At 40.6% G+C, this 21521-nt stretch overlaps 2 protein-coding genes across 5 annotated transcripts in view; one reads left to right on the forward strand and one right to left on the reverse strand.

Annotated features, from left to right (window-relative positions):
- SERGEF (secretion regulating guanine nucleotide exchange factor) overlaps positions 1-1946 on the forward strand; it is a 148987-nt gene extending 147041 nt beyond the window's left edge. Inside the window, 1 exon segment of the mRNA XM_008922081.3 lies at positions 1-1946. Coding sequence (XP_008920329.2) covers positions 1-38 — 38 coding nt within the window. The 3' untranslated portion in view covers positions 39-1946.
- The window catches only part of KCNC1 (potassium voltage-gated channel subfamily C member 1), a 127538-nt gene that overhangs the window by 8583 nt on the left and 97434 nt on the right, over positions 1-21521 (reverse strand). The window contains exons 3-4 of one of the 4 annotated variants that reach the window (XM_008922056.4): positions 13155-13343; positions 9017-10368 (exon numbers count right to left, since the gene is read on the reverse strand). In XM_008922056.4, coding sequence (XP_008920304.1) covers positions 10304-10368; positions 13155-13343 — 254 coding nt within the window. In that variant the 3' untranslated portion in view covers positions 9017-10303. Of the gene's footprint in view, positions 1-9016; positions 11187-13154; positions 13344-21521 lie in introns of those variants that run through there. The other 3 variants (XM_018076043.2, XM_008922054.3, XM_025895470.2) reach the window with 3 other exon arrangements.

A 21521-nucleotide genomic window follows, 5' to 3' on the forward strand; every position in this document is an offset into this window, starting at 1 on the left:
CAAACTCCACATTAGACTTAGCACACCTGGAATCATAACATCATGGATGTGTGTGGACACCTTTGGGTTGCGTAGCTCAGAAGAGCTACAAGAGAATTGCCCACGATTAACACAATAGTTGGAAAGTGCAGATGTTTCTTCTAAGTCTGAAAGGAACAACTATGGATAAAAAACTGTAATGCTTTAAAAATTGTTTCATGGGTTCTTGTCACAGGAATTGACTTTCTTACCCATAGATAGAATTACAAACATTTTACCTCGAAGCAAAACAACTGAAGACAGATTTACTTCTTATTCTTCTGAGAAGTCTTTGGGGAAGAAACCAACTTGTTAATCACTTATCATTGGTGTATAAATTCAGTCTGAGGAAATGGTCTGAGAAGGTGGTCTTTTGTTATTGTATCTTTACATCACTATAAGCATATGTTGCACCTGCCAACTTCTGCTGGAGTTGTGAGCTCCCAGCAGCTCAGAAAATCGTTTGTATCACAAAGAAATACCAGTGAACATAAATAGATGCATGCACACAGTTTAAACAGAAGATTAGGATAAAAAAAAATGGTGATATAGTTTAGAAGGCTGGTAAAAGGGGGAAACGAGACCCTTTTGAACTAGCTTTATCTTGATTAAACTGTGAAAGGAGCAGTATTTCTGATGTTCTGTGCCAGGCATCAGTTTATTATAGATTTACAGGGATGCAAATCTGTGTGAATTATCATTAACTTGCAAACCAAACCTGAAGTTTCCGAAGCTACTGCTTAGGGAAGAAAAAATTTTAAGAGCTCTTGGAAACAATCTAAAAATTCTTATCAAAGGACCTAAGTCGGTTGTAGCTGTCAACAGCAGTTTGATCGGACGTAACTCCTGTATTTCCAGCTGCCTTTGAATAGGAAGACATCAAAATCTAACCAGAAAGATTTTACAAGTTCTCCAGCCTAAAAGGCACACCAAAATAATCCTGATGGTTTCAGGTTAGTTCTCACTTCGTATCACAGCCCAGCTGAGTTACTGTTCATGGCATGCCCACAGTACTTGTTCAGGTGAGTGCTTGACAGAGAACGTAGGCCTAACACTTGTTTTGGTAGGAGAAATGAAAAAGTATAAAATAAAATATCTTCAGATATTATTAGCTGCCTATGCTGAGCAAAATTTTGGAAGCTATTTATAAAACTGGTTTTTTCACTCAGATACATTGGATGCTATTAAACTGGGTGTTTACCACCCACAATACTTACATTTGCTGTGGTACTCAATGTATTTCAAGTTCTAAATATAGAGAGTTCTACTGTGTGGTAAATGCACCTTTTAAGGAGACCTACTGTTGCTAAACACTGGTTTACTTTTTAAAGCAGGCTTGCCAGGGAAGAAACCTTTCAGAATTAAAAAATACTCAGAGAAAGGCTCTTGGGAAATAGGACAGGAAGACTTTCTAATGATGTGTCAGTTTACACATGAAGGGGAAGGAATTAAGGTGATAATACGAGCTGCAAGGGTTTTTTCGCCCTTGGTTTTACAGCAGTTAGAGTTCATGGCCTCATTTTCAAAGGTATTTTATTTTTCCATTTGATGGATGAGAAACTTGAACAGACTGTGAAGTGGATTTTAGCTATTATAGATACCAAAAGAATTGGTAAGAATAACCAAATGGATCCTCTGCAAAAAGTGTAAAATCGAGACTTGTTTTGTAAGGTGGGTTTTTTAACCCATGTATTGGTTGTGGTCCTTCACGGCAATATATTGTTTGAGGCTGTGACTTCTTGTACTTTTACTTATCTAAGCTGGTATTTATTGACTGTCCACAGTGCCATTTTCAGAATACCAGAGCATCTCTACTATATGCACTGAACAGTTTCTCATGCTTTTTTCGGCAGTCCTGTCTGAGGTTTCTACTTCTGTTTTTCTCCAAAACCTGTGTACCAAATAAACATGTTCCCTCATTTCAGTAATCATGTCCTCTAAACAATCCTGTTCCTTCATTAATCACAGCTAGTATGCGTGCACTACATCGGGGTTACTGGGCTGGATGTGTTTCGACTGAGTGTGCTGTTGCTGCAGTTCATTTCAGAGGAGTCCAACAGATTATGTAACAAATAAATGTGAGTTGGTTATTTTAAATGCTTTTCAGTTTTTCAAACCTGTAACATGAACTCACTTTTGGAACACAATGAATGATTTGGGGTGATAAGGTGACGAAAGAAAGAAGTACTTCGGTTTGTTCCTTGTGCTGACCCACATCTGATCTTCATCTTTGAAAGGCAAGAACTTCATTTTCTCTCCTTTGTTCTGCCTATGTAGATGGAAAATTTTGGGAAGTACTGAATGCTCTGTTGGTCAGGACTTCTAGATGCTGCTGTAGTATGAAGAGTGAAGAGAATTCTTTTTAGAAGGGACATGGTTGAGTGTCAAAACCATGTTGTTGCTCATTCTTTCAGAAATTACTGCCCTGTTTAGTATATCAGTAGCTTTGTTTGCAGAATAAAGCACTGTACAAAATCAGTTAAGGCCTTCTCTGTAAGGAAGGGAGCACATAGTGAAAAGCTCCTAATCAAGTGGGAAAAAAAGCTTTCTTTGCTGGTGTCCAGAGCTTACGACTGCTACCTGTTGATGTCCTGATGGAGAAGGTCAGTCTCTGCAAGGCAAAATGCAGAGCCAGTGTGCTATGCCCATGCTTCTGCAGTTCAAACAGAGTTCTTTGAGCAGCTCTTCTGTGATAAACAAAGCAAACTTTTTATATAAGCATTCTGTGCTCAGGTTCAGATGCAAATGAACTGACAAGGTTTATAACATATGTATTTATAAAAAGACACTGAAACAAGGTAAGAAAGTGTCTGTGCAGTTGCTCTCCCCTCACTTTTTCGAAGATGAGCAAACCCCCCCGTGAGCTGACATTCTTGACAGAGAACAAGTTGTAAGCTTTTGACCTTCAGTCCAGAGAACTTTCAGGCTCTTGGGCTGGAGGGGGGAGAAGAAAGCTGTTGTGAGCTCTTCTGTTATTTGAAATCCTGGGAGTTCTGTGGCTGTTACTCATGCAGCCTCCATGGGCGCCTGCGCAAGACCCTCCTGTTCCATTTTAAAGAAAGTCAGTAGGACGATGTGTGTTGTGAAACTTGGACAGAAGTTTCTGTATCTTGGAGGATTTTTTGACCTACCTGATGGTCACTGATGTTATTTGACTTTGTGTAGAATGCCTGAGTGACTTGATGCTTTTGTGCTTAGAAACCCTGTATTCAAACTGTGTTCATTTGAAAGAAGAATTGAATCCTGCCTTTCTTCTGGTTTGCCCAGTCACCACTTCTTATATGACGCTGACTTCCCTTTTCTCTCTGCATATTGTCAGTCCTGTTGGTGTGTAACTAGTTCTTGCCATCTGCAACCATCATAAAGGTCACTTCTGCATGAGTGACAGGAGATTTTGTTCAGCTACATGTTTTGAGCACAGAGAAATTGGGGGGGATGGGAAGATTTCATTGTGCTTTATGTCATGTTTTGAGTTATAAGACTTAGAGATGAAGATGGAAAACAGATGAAGGAGATCAGTTTGAATGTACAGGAGAAAGGTGACCGGGAAAAATATTTAAATGAATGTCAATAGAGAGCCTGACACAGTCAGCTAAAATAGGGAAAAGGAAGGGGAAGACAGAGTCAAGATACAGGTCCTGAAGACTGAGTAATCTCACAGGTGTAGCAGCATTCCAGCCTGTCAGTGTGGTGGGAGTGAGATGAGAGACAAACTATTCTGTTTCTTGGATGTTATTGTTCCCCCTCTTCCACTGTTTATTAATAATAATGTGAATTATTGCCATGCAATTGTGGTGGTTTTTTTCCTCTTTCATAGCACATCTTGAAATTTCCAGTTCTCCTCAGGTGAAACAGCAACATTTGTCCTCACCTTCCAGTCTCAGAAATTTTTTGATCAGACCTGTGATCTAGTCCAGCATTTAATCAAATACTTACTATTTTTTCTATTCAATTTCATGAACTCTGGATCTGATTTAAACAAGACTTAAGTAATTTTGGGATGACAGATCTTTGTCACTGAAATTGCAATATCATGTTTTCACCAAAAAGTCCCGTGTTCTCTTATCAAATCTTGTACTTTTTCTTTTAGCTAGATATTTTCTTGAAAAGTACTCCAGAATTTTTCATCAGTAGTTGAGTCATGCTTCTGCTATTTACTACCAGCTTATAGTTCAGAGCAGGTGAAAATCCTGTAAAGGTAAAAAGAAAATACTGAAGCAGAAGGCAAAAGTCTTGCTTCCCAAAGGCTTGGAATGGGTGGAGTCTGGGGTTAGAGAATCACCTTGTGTGGTTTTGATTGCACTTCAAAATGCGCACAGTGGAAAAGTGGTGTTTACACCAAATTCGCTGAAAAGTCCAGCTAACACAAAAATAATTTGTACATTTTAACTTTTCACATATTTATATCTTGGTACATATGCAAAAAAGTGGTAGTACATGCTTTGTTTTTTAATTTTAGCTTTTGTTCTATTCTTATTTCCTGATAAGTGCTGATCTTACTTGGTTTCCTTCACGTTAGAAAGAATTATTCAATAGCCTTGAATTAAAATGTTTTGGTTTTATAGAAATAGCCTGTTGGATGAATATAACTGAAAATGGAGGTCTTTATCATATGTGCCTTTGAAGTTAATTTGAAGAAACTGCATGCATAAAGCCATTGTTACTTTGTAACCCCTTTAGATGTTGAAGGACTGAAGTCAGGCACGTTCTTGAGCTATTTGTGCATTTCATTCAGGTTCATCTGTCAGTTGTCTCAGCATTCACCTGTTTTTAATGCAGAGACAGTTTTTACTCATCAGTGCCTCTGTAGAACATCAAAATAGAGTATGTGACTGAAAATATGCAACAGTGAAAACAGTCTCTGTGTTTGAATCATAGCCTGGATGAACCACGTTTCCTTGTGGGAGACTGAGGAAGCATAAATTTAGAGTATTGGGAAAACATATTTTTCAGCTTGGTTGGAAACAAGAGCAACAAAGTAATTATTCCTGAATAAAAGCTGGCTGGGGGATGAGAAAATGCAGGGGTGACGTTTGTTTTGCAAAATTTCCTCGGTCTTTTTTGTGAGATGTTGGATTTCGTCTCATTTTCAGATGAGCCTTTGCAGGTTGGGAGGGAGTCATGTCTAAGTCCAGTTCCCATGTTGGCCAGCCTCTCCCTCAATTCATTTCCATCTTTGTAATCTGTTTGCAGCTTGCTTTGCCTGTGGGCCACCTTGTTATTCAGATGCTATGCAGTCTTTGGGGGAGTTCTGTCTGCGGGTTTTGGGATCAAGATTCGAAATTGCAGAATTTCAATTCAGTATTATTCAAATACTCCCTGATCATCATAATCTTTTAAGTGTATGTGAACATTTTGCTATAAGACTCTGGGTTTACCTTTTTTTTTTTTTTTGTATTTAGAAGAGAGGCCAAGAATTGGGAGACTTTTAATGTTCTGACGTGCCTTTAGTTTTTGGCTGCAAATGTCAAGTGAGTTTAGCTTTTGTTTTGTTTTTTACTGATTTGAATGCATAAAGACATGTGGTACCTAAATTAGGGCAGCAGAGGAGTTGCCAATCAGTAATGAAAATGCTCTGTCATTTTAACTGTGTGGGTGCTTAATAATTTTCCATAATAATCCTCTGCTTTAAAGCACAGAAGAAAAGGGATTACTATAGGAGTATTGTGCTCTTCTGCAGACAAGGAAACATGGCATCTTTCAAATAATGGAGAGACGCTTCTCTCCTCTGGTGCCTTAATTCTGAGCAGATAGATTATAATAACTATTCCTTTTTAAATACTGCCTTTCCTCTTTTGACATCAGAACACTTTAAAAAAAGGATAATGTCATAGAAACAGAAGCTGAGGCACAAAAGATTGAATTGCCCCAACCAAGGTAATCCAGCATGTCCACAGTGGAGTCAAGAATGAAATTCCCATTTCCTGAGTCCCATACCAAAGTTTTACCTTCTCGGCTAGTGCTTTTTGATGATTTTTTTGCCACTCTTTCCTCCTCTCCTTGCTCTTCTTCCCCCCTCACTACTGATTGCTGTTTCCATCACTCCTACTTGCATAACCCATTTTCCAAACCCATCCTGTGTCCTCCTCATTTCCCGCTTCTGCTACTGCCGCCTCTTCTCCAGCCACCCACTTACACTGACACCACCGTGGCAAAGCGTGGCTCCAGCGGAGCTGCTTTGCTTGGGCTTAAGCCATGTCTCCTGTTGTGCTGGTGTGACTCACAGTCAGCAGCCTCTGCACAGACTGTGTTGTCCCTGCTAAGCCCTTTGGGATCTAGAAGCTGTGCAGGTACCTTAGAGTGACAGCTGAGCTAATACAACTGCAAGACTTTGCCTTTTGCTGCCTAACGAATCTCTAACCTGTGCTTCATGGGCAGCAGAAAAAACAGTGGAAGCCTTGGAGCACACGCTCTTAATATTTGGTACCTGGAGATGTTTGGACCTCTATACTTTTGCATAAAGTTTTTTCAATGTTCAAGTGAACGCTGAGGGTTGAAAACCTGACTCTGCCAGCTTGAGCCAGGGAATATGTCTTTCCATGGGGGCTTGTGAATCTGCTTAGTTTTAAAGCATTTGCTTTGTCAGATAAAGAAAGTCAAGAGGTGCAGTTCTGGATCCCTTTTCTAACTTGAAGTTCAATTTGAATTCAAATATTGTTCTTGATTGCAAATAAACATTTGTATTTCCCTAAGAGAAAAATGGAGCACCCTACAGTCCTAGATGAATGCAGAGGCTTTGGGACTTCTGAACAGGTAGATATTTCATGCCCAAACTCAAGTAACTGAGTGACCCAAAAATAGCCTGCATAATTTAAGCATGTTTTCATGAAGAGAAGGTAGTTTGTGTGTGAGCTCAGAGACAAAGTTCCTTCCAGGATATATATGGAAAGCAGAGAGGTAGGCTGCCTTGTTTTGAAACTAGGAAAGGGATATGCAAACTGGCAGGGTAATAACTGCACTTGTCTTTTTCTTCAGGACATCTTTTTTTGTAAGCAGCTCTGTGCTCATTTCCTTTCTGAATGCCCTTGCCTTAGCCCTGCTTGCTCTCTTCTGTATTTCAGTCTGCTCATTTGTCCTAGCAGCCATTTGTTTCAGTGAAGTATTTTCTTTCTGGCGCTGAAACTTTAAGAAGAGAGAAGGCAATTTAGGTGAAAAATCACTTTATCCAGATTAATGACTGCTGCACTGACTGTTATCACAGCGGTATTAGCTAGATTATTTTTTTTGAGAGAACAGAACCCTCAGAAATTTATTCTATCTGAAATTGTAATTGTGGAGACACACCAGGTTGGTCCAGAAAAAGCGAGTCCTCGTGTACTCAGAGGAAAAGCTGTATGTATAGAAGGTGTGGTTGAGCCGTGCTTTCAATGTTAGCAAGTGATAAGCCACTAATTGCCAGTGGGTTCAGATGAGGGACCAGCATTGGGTCTTATAGCTGGGAGTTCATTGCCGAAAGCTGAGTTTGCAGAGAAGGAAACACAGATTTCATTTCCAGCAGGAAACAGAGTGTAACTGAACTGCAGAACATACTTCTGTTCTTACTTAACAGTGGCGTGAAGTCAGAAGTAGTTGGTGGCATTATTGAAAGCCTGTAGTCAGAATATACCCCCATGTATAGTTTTAATGCTTTAATAAAGATATGTACGTCCTGTCGGGGAAGGGGACAGGCTTGAAGGAATTAATGTTTTAATAATACCCCAGCAAAAGCTCCTTAACTGTGAAGCATCTGGGATGATGTGGATTCAATGCAATAGCTTCTGATATTTTCCAGTTTTCTTGTCTCCCTCTTTCCCTGTGTTTGTCAGAGCTGCCACTGTTGTGCAAGGGGAACTCTGGGGTTAGACAGACCTTAAGCTTTAGGGCGTCTCCTGAAGGACAGTGGATGGTAAGTGCTGTTCTGTTTGTGAGTGGTTTATTAAAGTCCTCCAAAAGACACGGTTACCTCAAATCAGAATGAGCAGATAGGACCTAAATGTACCTAGATGAAAACAGGACTGGTAGATGTAAAAAGCAGCACAGAATGACAGTTGTACCCAACCTGTTAGCTAAGGCTCAGGTATATGCAAAGTGCAGTGGAAGGAGAAGACCTACATGGGATTTACAGGACTGAATTGTTAGTATTCCTTATAGTAATGGAGATTTGAGCTACCTAAACACTGGGCCCTTGAGCTAGTGTTAAATAAAAAAATGGGGCAGATAAATCTATTTCTGGATTCTTAATACATTGTAAGAGGAAAAGATGTTCATTAGGCAAATCCTGGATGAACCTGGATCTACCTCTGGAGGTAAGAAATTTATCTTCTGAGAACGACAGCATAGTAACAGTGGGAAAAAAGTAGTTCTTGGGAGAAACTGAAGTAGAAATCAAGTACATAATACATTATCAAGGACTACAAAGGACTGTTCTAATTATGTACAAATTCAGATTATCAGCCTTTCTTCTATTCCTAAAATACAACTTGAGGTCTTGCTTGTTTTTTCTTTTGGAGTAGAATTTTGTGAAGACAAGATCCAGCTGCAGTTGATTTTGTTGTTTATAATTTAGCACTTACCAGAGCCATGAGTGTTTCTTCTGGGTTTTTGTACGTTTAATCTCTACTTCCTCCAGACCGTAGGAATACTATTCCTTTACGTTCCCAATCTCATCAGCAGTTGCAGATGCTGTGGCTTGCCTAGAAGGTTGTCAGCTCTTCTGAAGTTCCTCACATGAGGATAAAGGTGTGTATCCTTCCTTCACAGAAGTACTGTACCAAAAATGCTCAACCAACTAGAACACTGCTGATATGTAGTCCATAGTTGTCATTTGTAGCATCTAAAATGAAATTTAATCCCATTGTGTTTCTCAGTTCTTACTGGTGCATGTTTTGTGTGGCAAATCAAGTGCAACTCAGACACCTGGATTTCTTTCAGTTTTGTGTCAGCTGGACTGTTGTGGCTCAGTGAAGAACAAGTGAAGGACGGGGCCCAAAGAAGTAAGAAAAACTGAATTCATTTAATCAGCTAAAAAGACAAACATTTATTATTGTTGGGGAGGGAAAAGGAAGATACCTAGATAATTATAGGGTTTTTTACTCTTCCCTTGTAAAATTACTAATGGTGCGAATTCTTTAGACATCGGTTGTATCAAGTGTTTGCAGGCTTCATTTATTATCTACTAATCAAAATTAGCATTGTAGAACCAAAGCAATACCAAGCTTTTCTCCTACATTTCTGTTGAGAACACTGTATTTATTCAAGATTTTAGAAGCAAGTCTCTGGAAACCCCTGATTGCTTCAGAAAAGGATTCCCCTTTACACTATACAGCAGGCACTGAAACCATGATACAAAATTTATTTTCATGCTAGAATTGTTTTGCATAACATTGTGCATGCATTTTACTCAGTACTAAATTGCATACAATGCTGTTGTCTTGTTTCTTAAACTTTGAGACCATTTATACTTGAGTATTTTCCTGATTTTGTACTATAAGTCCCAGTTTTAAAATAACACCTCTTTTGTTTAAAATTCATACTGGTTACTTAATATGAACAATTTATGAAGGGTCTTTACGGATCTATACATCAATAAAATACAACATAACCAGAGCTGGAAAATTACCCAGCTGTTACTGTCAGGTCCGAAGGAAGGTCCCATGTGTCACAAGCATGCCAACAAAAACAGACAGGAAAAAGTTTTTCTTATTTTTATACACTTCTAGTTGGATTAAAAGTTCTTGATTTCCATGTCGGTGTGATGAACTGTGAAGGCGTGGTCAATATGACCGATGACTGCCTGATTGCACTTTTTAAAACCATTACTCTGTATCTTGTATACAAAAAGAAGCGATCCATAGCAAAGAAATGTACAGTTTTATAATGTTTTACATTTTGGCTACAACAATGTATGTAAAAGTAAAGAGCTTTGAAAGAAAATATATAACTTTGCTTTTTTTTTTTCCTTCTTAATCATACATTTGCAGTGTTTCTTGTGTGTGTGTTGTTTTGGGGTTTTTTGTTTGTTTTGGTTTTTTGTTGGTTTTTTTTTTTCATTTTCATTTTTTGTCTTCATGCAATTCATGCTATGGAACAAAAAAATAGATTAAAAAAAAAAAGATCTTCTACAGTTTTGTTACATTTTGGCCGTAGAAAAAGCCTGCATCTCTAGTACAACTCCAGAACCATGAAGAATCATCCATAAAACCTGCATGGAGCGAGTTAACTTTGTCCAAATGAGAAGGTCTTCTATGCCTGCACAGTTCCACACAGATGTTTATTAGCCATCAATGTTCATCTCCATCTTGCCTTGTCAGGTCACTCTGACTGCCTCTGTTGGCATATATTTAGCAATGACTGGACTTTCTTTGCAAAGATCTGCATGTAAAGAATACAATCAGTACTTGAGCTTCTTCCCTGTGCTTTTCACATCAAGCTCGGCATCTTAGTTTTAAAGGAAGGAGGAAAAGGTGAGATAGCTACATGCAGAGGCAGCCATATTCTTCTTCAACAGGATTTTTTTTTCCATGCAGTCAGCCAGACTGAGACCTCTCTACAGTGTGTCTGAGTATTGCTTTCAGCTTAAAATAGGTGCCCATGCAAAGTTTCATCCTACTGTGCTTGTTTGCTCAAACTCCTGCAGGGTTCCTATGGCTCAAAAATATCCTGAGAAAAGCAAAATCTTCCATCGTTGGCATGTTTCAGCATCGACTAAATGCCTAACCCATTCCATACAGAGCCAGTAGATCCACCATTAGCCAAAATAAGCACATACTAGCAGGATGCACCAGGAAGGAAGCTATCTGGTGCATCTACCCTTCATCCTATGTACTGATACCATGCAGCACGTATGGCCCACCAGTACTACGCCAATGCCTGCCTATGTCATCTGAGTGCTATTTAGGAGTGTTGTCACCTAGCATCAGTAGTAACACCGTTTCCAGCAGGTGCTACTGTGAGACATTGCATCTTCAGACTTAGTCACCTGGACTATATGCAACATGGCATAGGCTAATTGAAAATAAAGCTTTTTAGACCATTCTCTGCTACTGATCCATGCTACAAAATAGATGGGATGGGAGACCAAGAACGTCTCACTGGACTAGGAGAGCTGTAGGGCGCAGACACTGAGGATAATCCTATCGCTTTTCCACTTATGCCAGCTATGCTGTTAAGGCTCCGTGACATTTCGTAACCTTCATTTAAAAGAAAAATGCAAAGTACAGCATTGGATCAATGACAGAATGGACTAAGAATGAGGTCAACATTGTAGCCAGTTCAATAGCATCTGCATGCACAGACATGCCGAGAGTAGTATCGCTTGCAACGTGACTCAGAAGGCCGTTGAAATACGGAACAAGTTTAAAATATATATATTTAAAAAAAAAATCATCATTTCTCAAGGATGGTCAGGCTATGTAATTGGTCCTATAGGCAGCAACATGGTTGTACCCTAAAAAACAGAAGAGTCAGTGGGAGGGATTTTCTATGTCTCCATCATACACTCACACATACTTCTCCCTTCCACTTCATGCATTTTTACTTCAGGCAAAATTAAGGTTTCTGGCATCTTTGGGGGCAGGAGGGGGAAAAGGCAGCATAGAATTTATTTTGTTGCTATAGAGATACTACTCCTTTGTTCTCAGCATTAAAAAAAAAAAGAAAAATAAACCCAAAATTGCATGCATTGTTTCCCTCCCTCCCTCCCCCCCCCGCTTCTTTTTCAGACGTGCACGTAAACAGCTCAGCAAGTGTACAGAGAGTTGCACAAACTATGGATGAAATTCTGTTGGAACAACAATTAAGATGCTCTCAACGTGTTTCAAACAGGCCAACAATATGCTGACGTATATTACTCTTTAGCCAACCAGCCTCTGTTTCATTCAGTAACGAGAGGCGGTTGCAGTGCATCGTGAAAACCATACATTCCCCATCCCAAAGGATGTGCCATTTGGAGTGTTCCCCTGATCCACTGGAACCACCTGAACTCGCCCAGGCTGAATGAACACGGCCAATGCTTATCCAATACAGAATCAAGTAAAATGCTTTGCTACAAAGGTAAATTTTAGAGGATATACTTTCATATGAAAGTCTTGTGGTCCTACTATATCTGTTGATGATGAGCTTTAAACTTATAAATACATACACTATCTATAACTGGCATTTACTATAACTATTGCCCATCATAAAATGGCACATGGGAATTCTATACTCCATACTCAGTGTATGGTTACGTCATACAATCTTTGCGGTTTTAAAATATTGACTATATCATATACTATATACAGTACACCAGTGGTAAACACTGATTTGAAGAGAGAAATTTCTTTTCCAAATTTCCTGTTCCTTATCAACTTTGATGCATATAGATGTAACTCTAATTTTGGTTTGCATGGTTTCCTCACTTTACATTATTTAAACACAACAGCCTATTTTAAGAAGGGAAGGGTTTTTTCTTATGATTTGACTTCTGTTGCTAAATAGATTATTCTGACCATTAGCAAACTAAAATGAAGTTACTTCTGAGATTTTTGTAGCTGTCAGAAGTCTGAGAAACTAATAATGATTTATTTATGAAAGGATTTTAGATGGATTATTTTCCAATTGTAAGACACCTGTGCCAACAGATGTTCATGCTTTCCTCTCTCTGTTGAACTAAGCAGTTATGAATACCCAAATACTTTGTTTTAGTGCTCTGTTAAGGTAGCTGAATAATCATTTCACATTTCTTGAGGATGTTTTGCTTTTGTGTTTTATCTCTTCTGTCAGCCACCTCCAAGTCTGTGCTCCTCAGAGTTTGGTAAGATTTGTGAGCTTTCCAAGTGGCAAACCTTCATTGCTATGAAATGTTAATTGGTCTCTCCTTAGAGGACGGGCTAATTTAAGGGCATAGTAGAGCATCCTCCACTAAAGCTTACTGCACCAGCTGGGGTGGAAGACTTGACTGCCTAGCATAGCTGCATGGGGTAGTTACAGCTCCTCAGGCTTTTCTTTCTGAAAGAAATAGGTTAGAAACTCCAAATGCAGACATCAGGTGGTGGTTTCCAGCCCAAACGTGCATCTCTACAGCAAGCGCACTATCGCGTGCTACAGCTACAGCTGACTTTCTCTTATTTATTTAAAATGGTTGCTAACTACATGGTCACAGGACCCCAGCTACATACCCTTTCTTATTCCTCCATCAGGCGGGCAGGGATATTCCCCGGTTGATAAGAGGAAGCAGGGTCCATATCTCTCCCGAGTGCCAGAGCGCGTAAAGGGCAGGCCCTCATCAGGCGTAATAGCCTGGTCTATGTGGGGACAGTCTTCGTTTGCCAGCGCCGCCTTGGCCACCTCACCATTCAGTTTCGAATCTTCAAACATATAAGCAGAAGGCTATTGAAACACTATGCACTGTTTATTAGAGTTCCAGCTGCAAATTAAGGGTTCACAGCTAAAGACTTCTATAGCGACACTATAAAAGGTAGCACATCTGTCCTAGACACTGCGTTCGTGTGCACTGCACCAAAATAAAATAAAGTCTGTTAAAGTGGGAGGAGAAACAAAAAGTGATCACGTTAGGGGTAACAGCAGCCACCTGTACATCCGCACAGAGGGGCACTTTCAGAAACGGGCGTGCATTGGTTCCTAGTCCTGCGAGCAGAAGACTGCGGTTAGAAATCAGATTATGTTTTCGCATGACGTCAGATGGTGCATGAATGACTGGTTTGTCATGGAGCCTACTGTCACTCAGAACTCTGGAGAGGCAGTGGACTGTGAGTTGTGTGTTAGAATTTGAGTATATTCTGTTTGTGCTGATTTATGCCCGTGTGCAGTATTACTGAGGGGGAAATTCCTGCTCTTCCCCTCCCCAAAATTTACCGAGATGGTTCTATAGCATTTCCAGTATCAGTCATGCAGAATGGCTCTACACATTTTAGACACACAGAGTATGTTACATATGGAAATACAACAGCAGAACGTGGATTTAAGAAAAAACAATCCATTTTCTGATGTTCTCCTCTGAAACACGTACAGTATTTGCAATGCCAGCACAGGACACTACATACAGAAAACACTACAGCAGGCCATGAATTTGGAAACTAGATAGAGTAAAATTTACTCTTGGCTGTAAGTGATAAAAATAGGTTGTCAGATTTTCCCACCTTGCTCCACGCATTCCCATGAGGATAGACTGAGAATCATATGTTTTCTCTGTGTGACTGATTTTACATTTATAACACAAAGTGCTGTTTAGTGGAGTATTTGTTTTAGGGCTTTAAAGTGCAAATTAGTGTATTGAGAATATACTCGAAATATGGCACAGCTCGATATGAGTATTTTGGTTGAAGGGAGGAAAAACAGTCAAAATGTGCTTTCTGAAGCTTCACAAATGCTGAGATATGTTAACTGAGTGGTACTGGCAGCATCCTACACCTCGGTTGCACAATGCTTATTACCTAGACACTGTAAGGCAATGGGTGATTCTGCAAGTCTTTAAGGAAAGACAAACTTAACAGATAGACTTAATTTCAGTGCCACTTCTAGATTCACATACTAGCTTGTTCTGAGTGCTACATAATACTTTCATTTATTTTTCAATTATTTCGAAGCCAAGTAATAAAACAAGCCCAAGGGAAAAAAAAACATTAGGTAGGGTTTGGAGAGATGATTCTGATCTTCTGATGGACAACATACATGAGTAGAAGGCAAAAGTGTTTTCAAGTTATATTTGTTGCTTCGCACACAGACACGCACACTCACACACACACATGTATATCACACACTAGTAATTGCATTCTATGCCTTTATTTTTCTTCTATTTAAATGTCACTGGCTTGTCACAACGTTAACAGCCTTTTCTGCAGATCTCACCTCTGCCTCTTTTTTTCCTCTATGCAGAATCAGCCAGTTATTTCCCCAGAGAGGGAGGTAGTGATGTTTTGTGAGCAACGAAATAATTAGGTCTCTCAATACGTTAAAAAAAAAAGACGAAAGCTATAGGTGCATTTTAATACTTGTGGACACTAATTTCAATATGATTCTAAAGTTGTGAGGTTCCACTGAGCTGCAATTCCTTTCTGTTTATAATACTCACTGCTATTTAATACCACTCTGCACAAAAACTTGGTACAGCTGCCATAGTAACCGTGACATTGCAGGTACTGAGCCGTTGATTTAAAAATCACTTAACTGTGTTTGGGGAGAGCCGCAGTCCTCTTGGGGATGAGCAAAGAACTGGGCTGCTTCATAAGCCTCTACTGCTACAAGCTCATGGCTCTAATCCTGAAATGAGGGAGGCAGCTGTGTCAGCAGAGCTCTACACTGAAATCTCTGAGACACCCACTGCTACTCCTGAGCCCAGGTTTGCAAACTAAATTGTTAGTGCTGCAGGGGGAATTGGTCCATTTCAGGAGCTCAAAACCTTTCTGAGCAGAGTGGTTGTGGGTCAGGCTGCTCACTGGTAACAGCCATTGGTCCTTTTGGAAGCAGCTTGCAGGCTCTGTTGTGCTTGAGTGGCAAGAATATTGACCTTCTTTGAATTAATTTCTTAAATTGCATTATAAATCTCTAGCAACTTGAGCTGGAACTTGCTCTTGCAGCCCCCTCAGGGTCCCTTCACATTGATGAATTTTTCTCTATGCTTGTTAAAAATCCACAGCTTTGTTATTTTATTTCTATTCAAGAGGAAGAGAACAGAGTAGCTGGAGATGCGGAAAAATTGCTGAACTATTCTACTAATGTCCCTTGAACATTACATGCATGGGCCATGCCTTAGGATTCACATTCTGGATAACAATGCTAATCCATAATGACAATTTGGCTAAATATTTAGGAAGTAGAGAAGTTGCCAGCACAGAAGACTGCATCTATTGCTGGTGTATATAAGTAAGTGTTAATTAGAGTGGCTGTGTTCCAAACCACTGGCTGCAGCACCTAATTCCCTGGAGACAGGACACAACAATCACTTGGTATTTAATATGTGATTAGTCTGTTATGGGAATAAAGAAAACATCTCTGATGTCATCAATCCAATGAGAAGTCCTCATTGTTTTCATTAGCAGATCTACGAGCTGAACTTTAGGAAGAAGGTATAAAGATTGAATGGAATTATGTTATTTTAGTTTGATTTCTCAAGTTTCCATTTGCATGTTTGTTTTTTCCGACTGACTTTGTCTTTGAGAGAACTCCAGTTGAAGCAAACCTACTGCAACGATTGCTGTCTGGTGGCTACCAGTCTAGTTATACTAATGACAACTGCTTCTAGGTGCTTAAAGATTCTAAGGCTTCATTCTGGCCTGCCAAATTCACACGAGTCTTGCCATCCCCCCTAGCTGAATCTGAATTAGGCTTGTACAGCATTTTTTGTTCTTTAGGTTCTGTTCCATGAAGAAAGTCAATATTATCACCTCTGTTTTACAGATGGGTAAAACTACCATATAGTGAAGTGACTTACCTACTGCTATGTAAGAGGTTATTTACAACAAAATTTTCTGACTCTCAGCTTGGCACCTTATCTCCCTAATTGTCCTATCTGTGAATACCTAGTTAACTGCACCAACTTTAAACATTCTCCTGCAGAGATTTGGCTGAGAGGCTAAAGAAAGTAGTCAGCATATTTCCCAGGTGAGTAGTTTGTTTCTCAACTACCTTGTCAGTGTGGCTTCCGCTTGTTTTTTTTTTCCTGTCTCATCCATCTCCATCTGCTATCTCTATCTATCTGCACACCCAAATACCTTGGGTGTTTCCAAGCAAAACTTAGGAGAACTGCTGGATTTGGCATTAGTATACTTTGCTGATTGTGGAGAAGCACAGTAGAGACTGCCTGGGTACCTGCTGCTGCATGGCTCATCTCTCTTGTAGTTTTTTTGCAAATTTTTTGCAATTGGTTGCAAACTGTCATAGTGGCTTTACCAGTGTTGCTAGTTTTGATTATAAGCTAGGGTCTGGCCCTGAATCTCCAGCTATTTGAACTGCATCTTATGTTCAGAGTATCAATGATATACTTATTACCTCAATCTATGCTTGGAAATGTGGCACTAGTACAGAAATGGCTCTTGCACTGGGAAAGTCACCCCAGTCCTCTTCCCTTAAGCAGACACTGCCATTCTCCAACTGCTGCTAAGAAACAAGTTCCTGGTCTACCCTTCTCACTTCAGATACCTTCAGAAATGAGGTGTGGGCCAGGGATGGTCGCAATTCACACTGCTTCCTCTTGGGGGTTGCAGGTTTGACTGAAACAGGGCTGAGAGAAACCCCACAGTTCATAGCATGGTACCCATGTATAGTTACCTATGAGTCAGTGTCAGACTACATGGGCCGTGACAGATTCTTTCACATTATGCTAAAGAAGATGAGGTCTTCTCAGCCCTAGATCAGAAACACAGCAATTAAGAGACACAGTACTGTTTTTTTGGTTACATTAGGTCACTGACAATCTCCTCCAGAAGAACAGAGACTATCTTCCTCCCAACTACCCCTGTTTAAAGATTGAAAGAGACAAGGACACAGCTTGAGTACCTACAGCTTCCCTGAGCAGCCATTTGCCATTCCACAAAGGCTCAAGTGACTTCAGGGCTCTGCAGCCCTGTTAAAAGGTAAGGGGTTGACTGGCAGGAAGGAGGCAGGAGCAACTGAATGCAAAGAAGGGCCAGAACTGAGAAGGTAAGTTGCTTGAGAGATGAAGATGTTGCTACTGGGGAAACCTCGTCTGAGTAAAGTTACGTTCCACACCACAACTCCATGTACACCTAAAAATTAAGCTTGTCTAGATCTCAGCTGTGCTCTTATAGTCCTGATCCCAAACCTAGGATTACTGTCTGTGGCTAGTGCCACTCCTGATCAGTTGAGAGTGTCCTTTGGCTCTCATTCAGAACTTGAGGGTCATTTTCATTTGCTCGTTTTAAACCTGTTGCTAACCCTAGCACACACAGTAGCTGCCTGAAATGTCTTATGAAGAAGGATCTCCACAAGGTCCCTAACAACAGAGACCTTTAATCCAACTGGATCTCTAAAGAAAGAATTGGTATGTTGTCCACTGAGTTAATTACTCTTCTGTTTTTCAGTCCTCTCACGCTTTCTGGTGGTGTAAAAGGGCTGGTACTGTGTCATATTATGCTGGCAATGGGAAATTCTTTTTGGTATGATGGCTTTCCCTGGCTCTAGGGCTAGTGACAGAAAGCTATAGGAGCAGAGGTGTGCTCTAGCTTTTCTTAGCTACAAGCCTATTAGCTGGAAGTGGGAAGTTGAGCAGCACTGAGGCTGCTGAAGAACAGATTTTTCATATGCCTTTATTCTAAAAAAAAAAAAAAAAGCAAGGATTTTACATTTCTTTTTGCATCCTAGTTTTGCAGCATCACTTTTGCCTAATACCTCTTGTGCTAAGCCATTATGAAGTTTGAGTAGGAATCCAAGTATTTAAAGATATTTAACTTTGATTTGTGGAGAAGTTAAGAGCTGCTTGTCATCTGAAAATATCCATTGACTTTATATCCCTAGATTTCACCTTCCTAGTCAGCCAACTAGGGAAGTTACCCCACTGGACCTGTTGTTTGTGAACAGAGAAAAACTTGTGGGTGATGTGATGGTTGGAGGCCATCTTGGGCATAGCAGTCACAAAATGATAAGAGTTTTTGATTCTTGGAGAGTAAGAAGGAGGGTCAGCAGAACTTGGTGCTGACCTGGTGCTACCTTGGACTTACAGCACCAGACTTTGGCCTGTTTAGGAGACTGGTTGACTGAGTGCCTTGGCAGGCAATCCTGAAGGGCAAAGAAGTCATTAAGGAAATCCTAAAGGTGCAGGAGCAGGCTGTCCCCAAGTGCCAAGAGAGGAGCTGGTGAAAGAAGACCAACCTGGCTGAACAGAGAGCTTTGGCTGGAACTCAGGAAAGAAATGTGAGTTTATCACCTTTGGAAGAAGGGGCAGGCAGCTCAGGAGGACTACAGGGATGTTGTGAGGTTGTGCAGGGAGAAAAATAGAAGGGCAAAAGCCCAACTAGAACTTAATCTGGCCAGTGCCATAAAAGGCAATAAAAAATATTTCCTATAAATACACTAGCAACAAAAGAAAGGCTAAGGAGACTCCTTTATTAGGTGGGGGGAGAAACATAGTGACAAAGGAGGAGCTACATAATGCTGCCTTTGCCTCAGTCTTTAATAGTAAGACCAGTTGTTCTCCGAGTACCAGTCCGTGAGCTGGAAGACGGAGTAGAATGAAGCCCCCATATTGCAAGGGGAAATGGTACACTACTTAGACTCACACAAGTCTGTGGGGCTGTGTGGGATCCAACCAAGGGTACTGAGGGAGCTCATGGAAGTGCTCACTGGCCCACTTTCCATCATTTGTCATCAGTCCTGGCTCACTAGAAGTTGTAAAATGTGATTCCTAACTATAAGAATGGCCAGAAGAAAGATCCGGGGAATTACAGGCCTGTCAGCCTGACCTCAGTGCCCAGGAAGGTCATGGAGCAGATCATCCCTGAGTGCCATCATGTTGTGGCACGTGCAAGACAACCAGGGGATCAGGCTGAGCCAGTATGGGCTTAGGAAGGGTAGATACTGATTGACCAACCTCATCTCCTTCTATGACAAGGTGACTCACTTAGTGGAGGAGGCAGAGGTTTTCCACAGTGTTCTCCTAGAGAAACTGGCTGCTCGTGACTTGGACAGGTGCAGTCTTTGCTGGGTAAAAATCTAGCTGAATGGCCTGGCCCAGAAAGTGGTGGTTAATGGAGTTATATCCAGTTGGTGGCTGGTCACTGGTGGTGTTTACCAGCGCTCAGTGTTGGGGCCAGTCCTGTTCAATATCTTTATCAATGATCTGGATGAGGGACCAAGGGCATCCTCAGTTAGTCTGCAGACAACATCAAACTGAAGTGCTGATCTGCTGGAGGGTAGGATGACTCTGCAGAGGGATCTGGACAGGCTGGATTGATGGGCCAAGGCCAATTGGATGAGGTTCAACAAGGCCTGCTGGGTCCTGCCCTTGGGTCACAACAACCCCAGGCAGTGCCACAGGCTGCAGGAAGAGTGACTGGAAAGCTGCCTGGTGAAAAAGGACCTGGGGATGCTGGTTGACAGCTGGCTGAACATGAGCCACCAGTGTGCCCAGGTGGCCAAGAAGACCAATGGCATCTTGGCTTGTATCAGGAATAGTGTGGCCAGCAGGACCACTTGTACTCAGCACTGGTGAGGCCACACCTTGAGTCCTGTGCCCGGTTCTGGGCCCCTCATGACAACAAAGACATTGAGGTGCTGAAGTGTGTCCAGAGAAGGACAACAAAGCTGGGGAAGGGTCTGGAGCACAGATCTGGTGAGAAGCAGCTGAGGGAGCTGAGGGTGTTTAGCCTGGAGAAAAGGAGGCTCAGAGGAGGCCTTGTTAATATCTAAAAACACCCGAAAGCAGGTTGTAGACAGGTAACAATCAACAAGCAATAGGACACAAGGAAAAGGCCTCAAGTGTGTGCCAGGGGAGATTTAGGTTAGATATTGGGAAATATTTCTTCACCAAAAGGGTTGTCCAGGATTGAAACAGGCTGTCCAGGGAAGTAGATGAATCTCCATCCCTGGTGATATTTAAAAGCCATGTAGATGTGGCACTGAGGGCCATAGTTTAGTGGTGGACTTGGCAGTGTTGGGCTGATGGTTGGATTTGATGATATTGAAGGTCTTTTCCAACCTACATGATTCTGTGATTCAGTGATTTCTCTCTGAGATGTTGCTTGGAAAAGAAATATTTACAGTTAAATTCCCAACTCTCTTGAGTCTCTTTAATTCAAATTTCACTCCTGTTAGCAAGTTGTTTCTGTTTTAGTTGCCTAGGTAGTATTTGCTGCCCATTAATATTCATTGGCCAATCATCAATTGCATCACTCTAAATCACTCAATTTTATGATAGACTCCATCTAAACTCTGCTGTGCTTCTTCACTGATTTAAGAGAGGGTCAGAGCATAATAACAAATCAGATAGTAAAGGAACTTCACACTGAGAAAAATATGCTTTTCTTGAGTTGGTACATGGCTATAGTGATTTCTGAGTTAATATTAAATTTTCTGGGAATTAAAAGTAAGAAATAAAGTCCATGCTATCTCTCTAGAAAATGTTCAGAAATGCCCATCAGCTATTTTTTATTGTTATTTTAACATAGTTTTGGGGGGTAAATGGGAGAGATTGTAAACAAAATACTTTGCTCAGTACATCATTCAGCAAAGTAAAAATTATGCTTCTGTGCCAAACCATCTTTGGCTACAGAAATCAATTTTTATAGGCTCCAGAGCCTCATGCAGGATTAAGAAATGTGGATCCCATGGGTAGGGGCTTATTTTCGTTGTTGTTAAATCAGGTCCTTAGAGTGAAAGGGATATAACTATATTAAATTAGAAAAAGAATTATGGAGAAGATATATTAAACCACAGACAAAGGATGATGAAATTATGAAATTATGACTTGGAGTGTATGGAAGGAAGTATAGCATAGAGAAGAACAGCATAGAAAACATGGGTTTAAGCCTTTGAAAACGAACAATTATGTGTCAGCATGGGCACCACTGGTT

Source organism: Manacus vitellinus, unplaced genomic scaffold (assembly GCF_001715985.3).
Source record: "Manacus vitellinus isolate BGI_N305 unplaced genomic scaffold, ASM171598v3 scaffold_30_pilon, whole genome shotgun sequence".
Classification (NCBI taxonomy): Eukaryota; Metazoa; Chordata; class Aves; order Passeriformes; family Pipridae; genus Manacus; species Manacus vitellinus.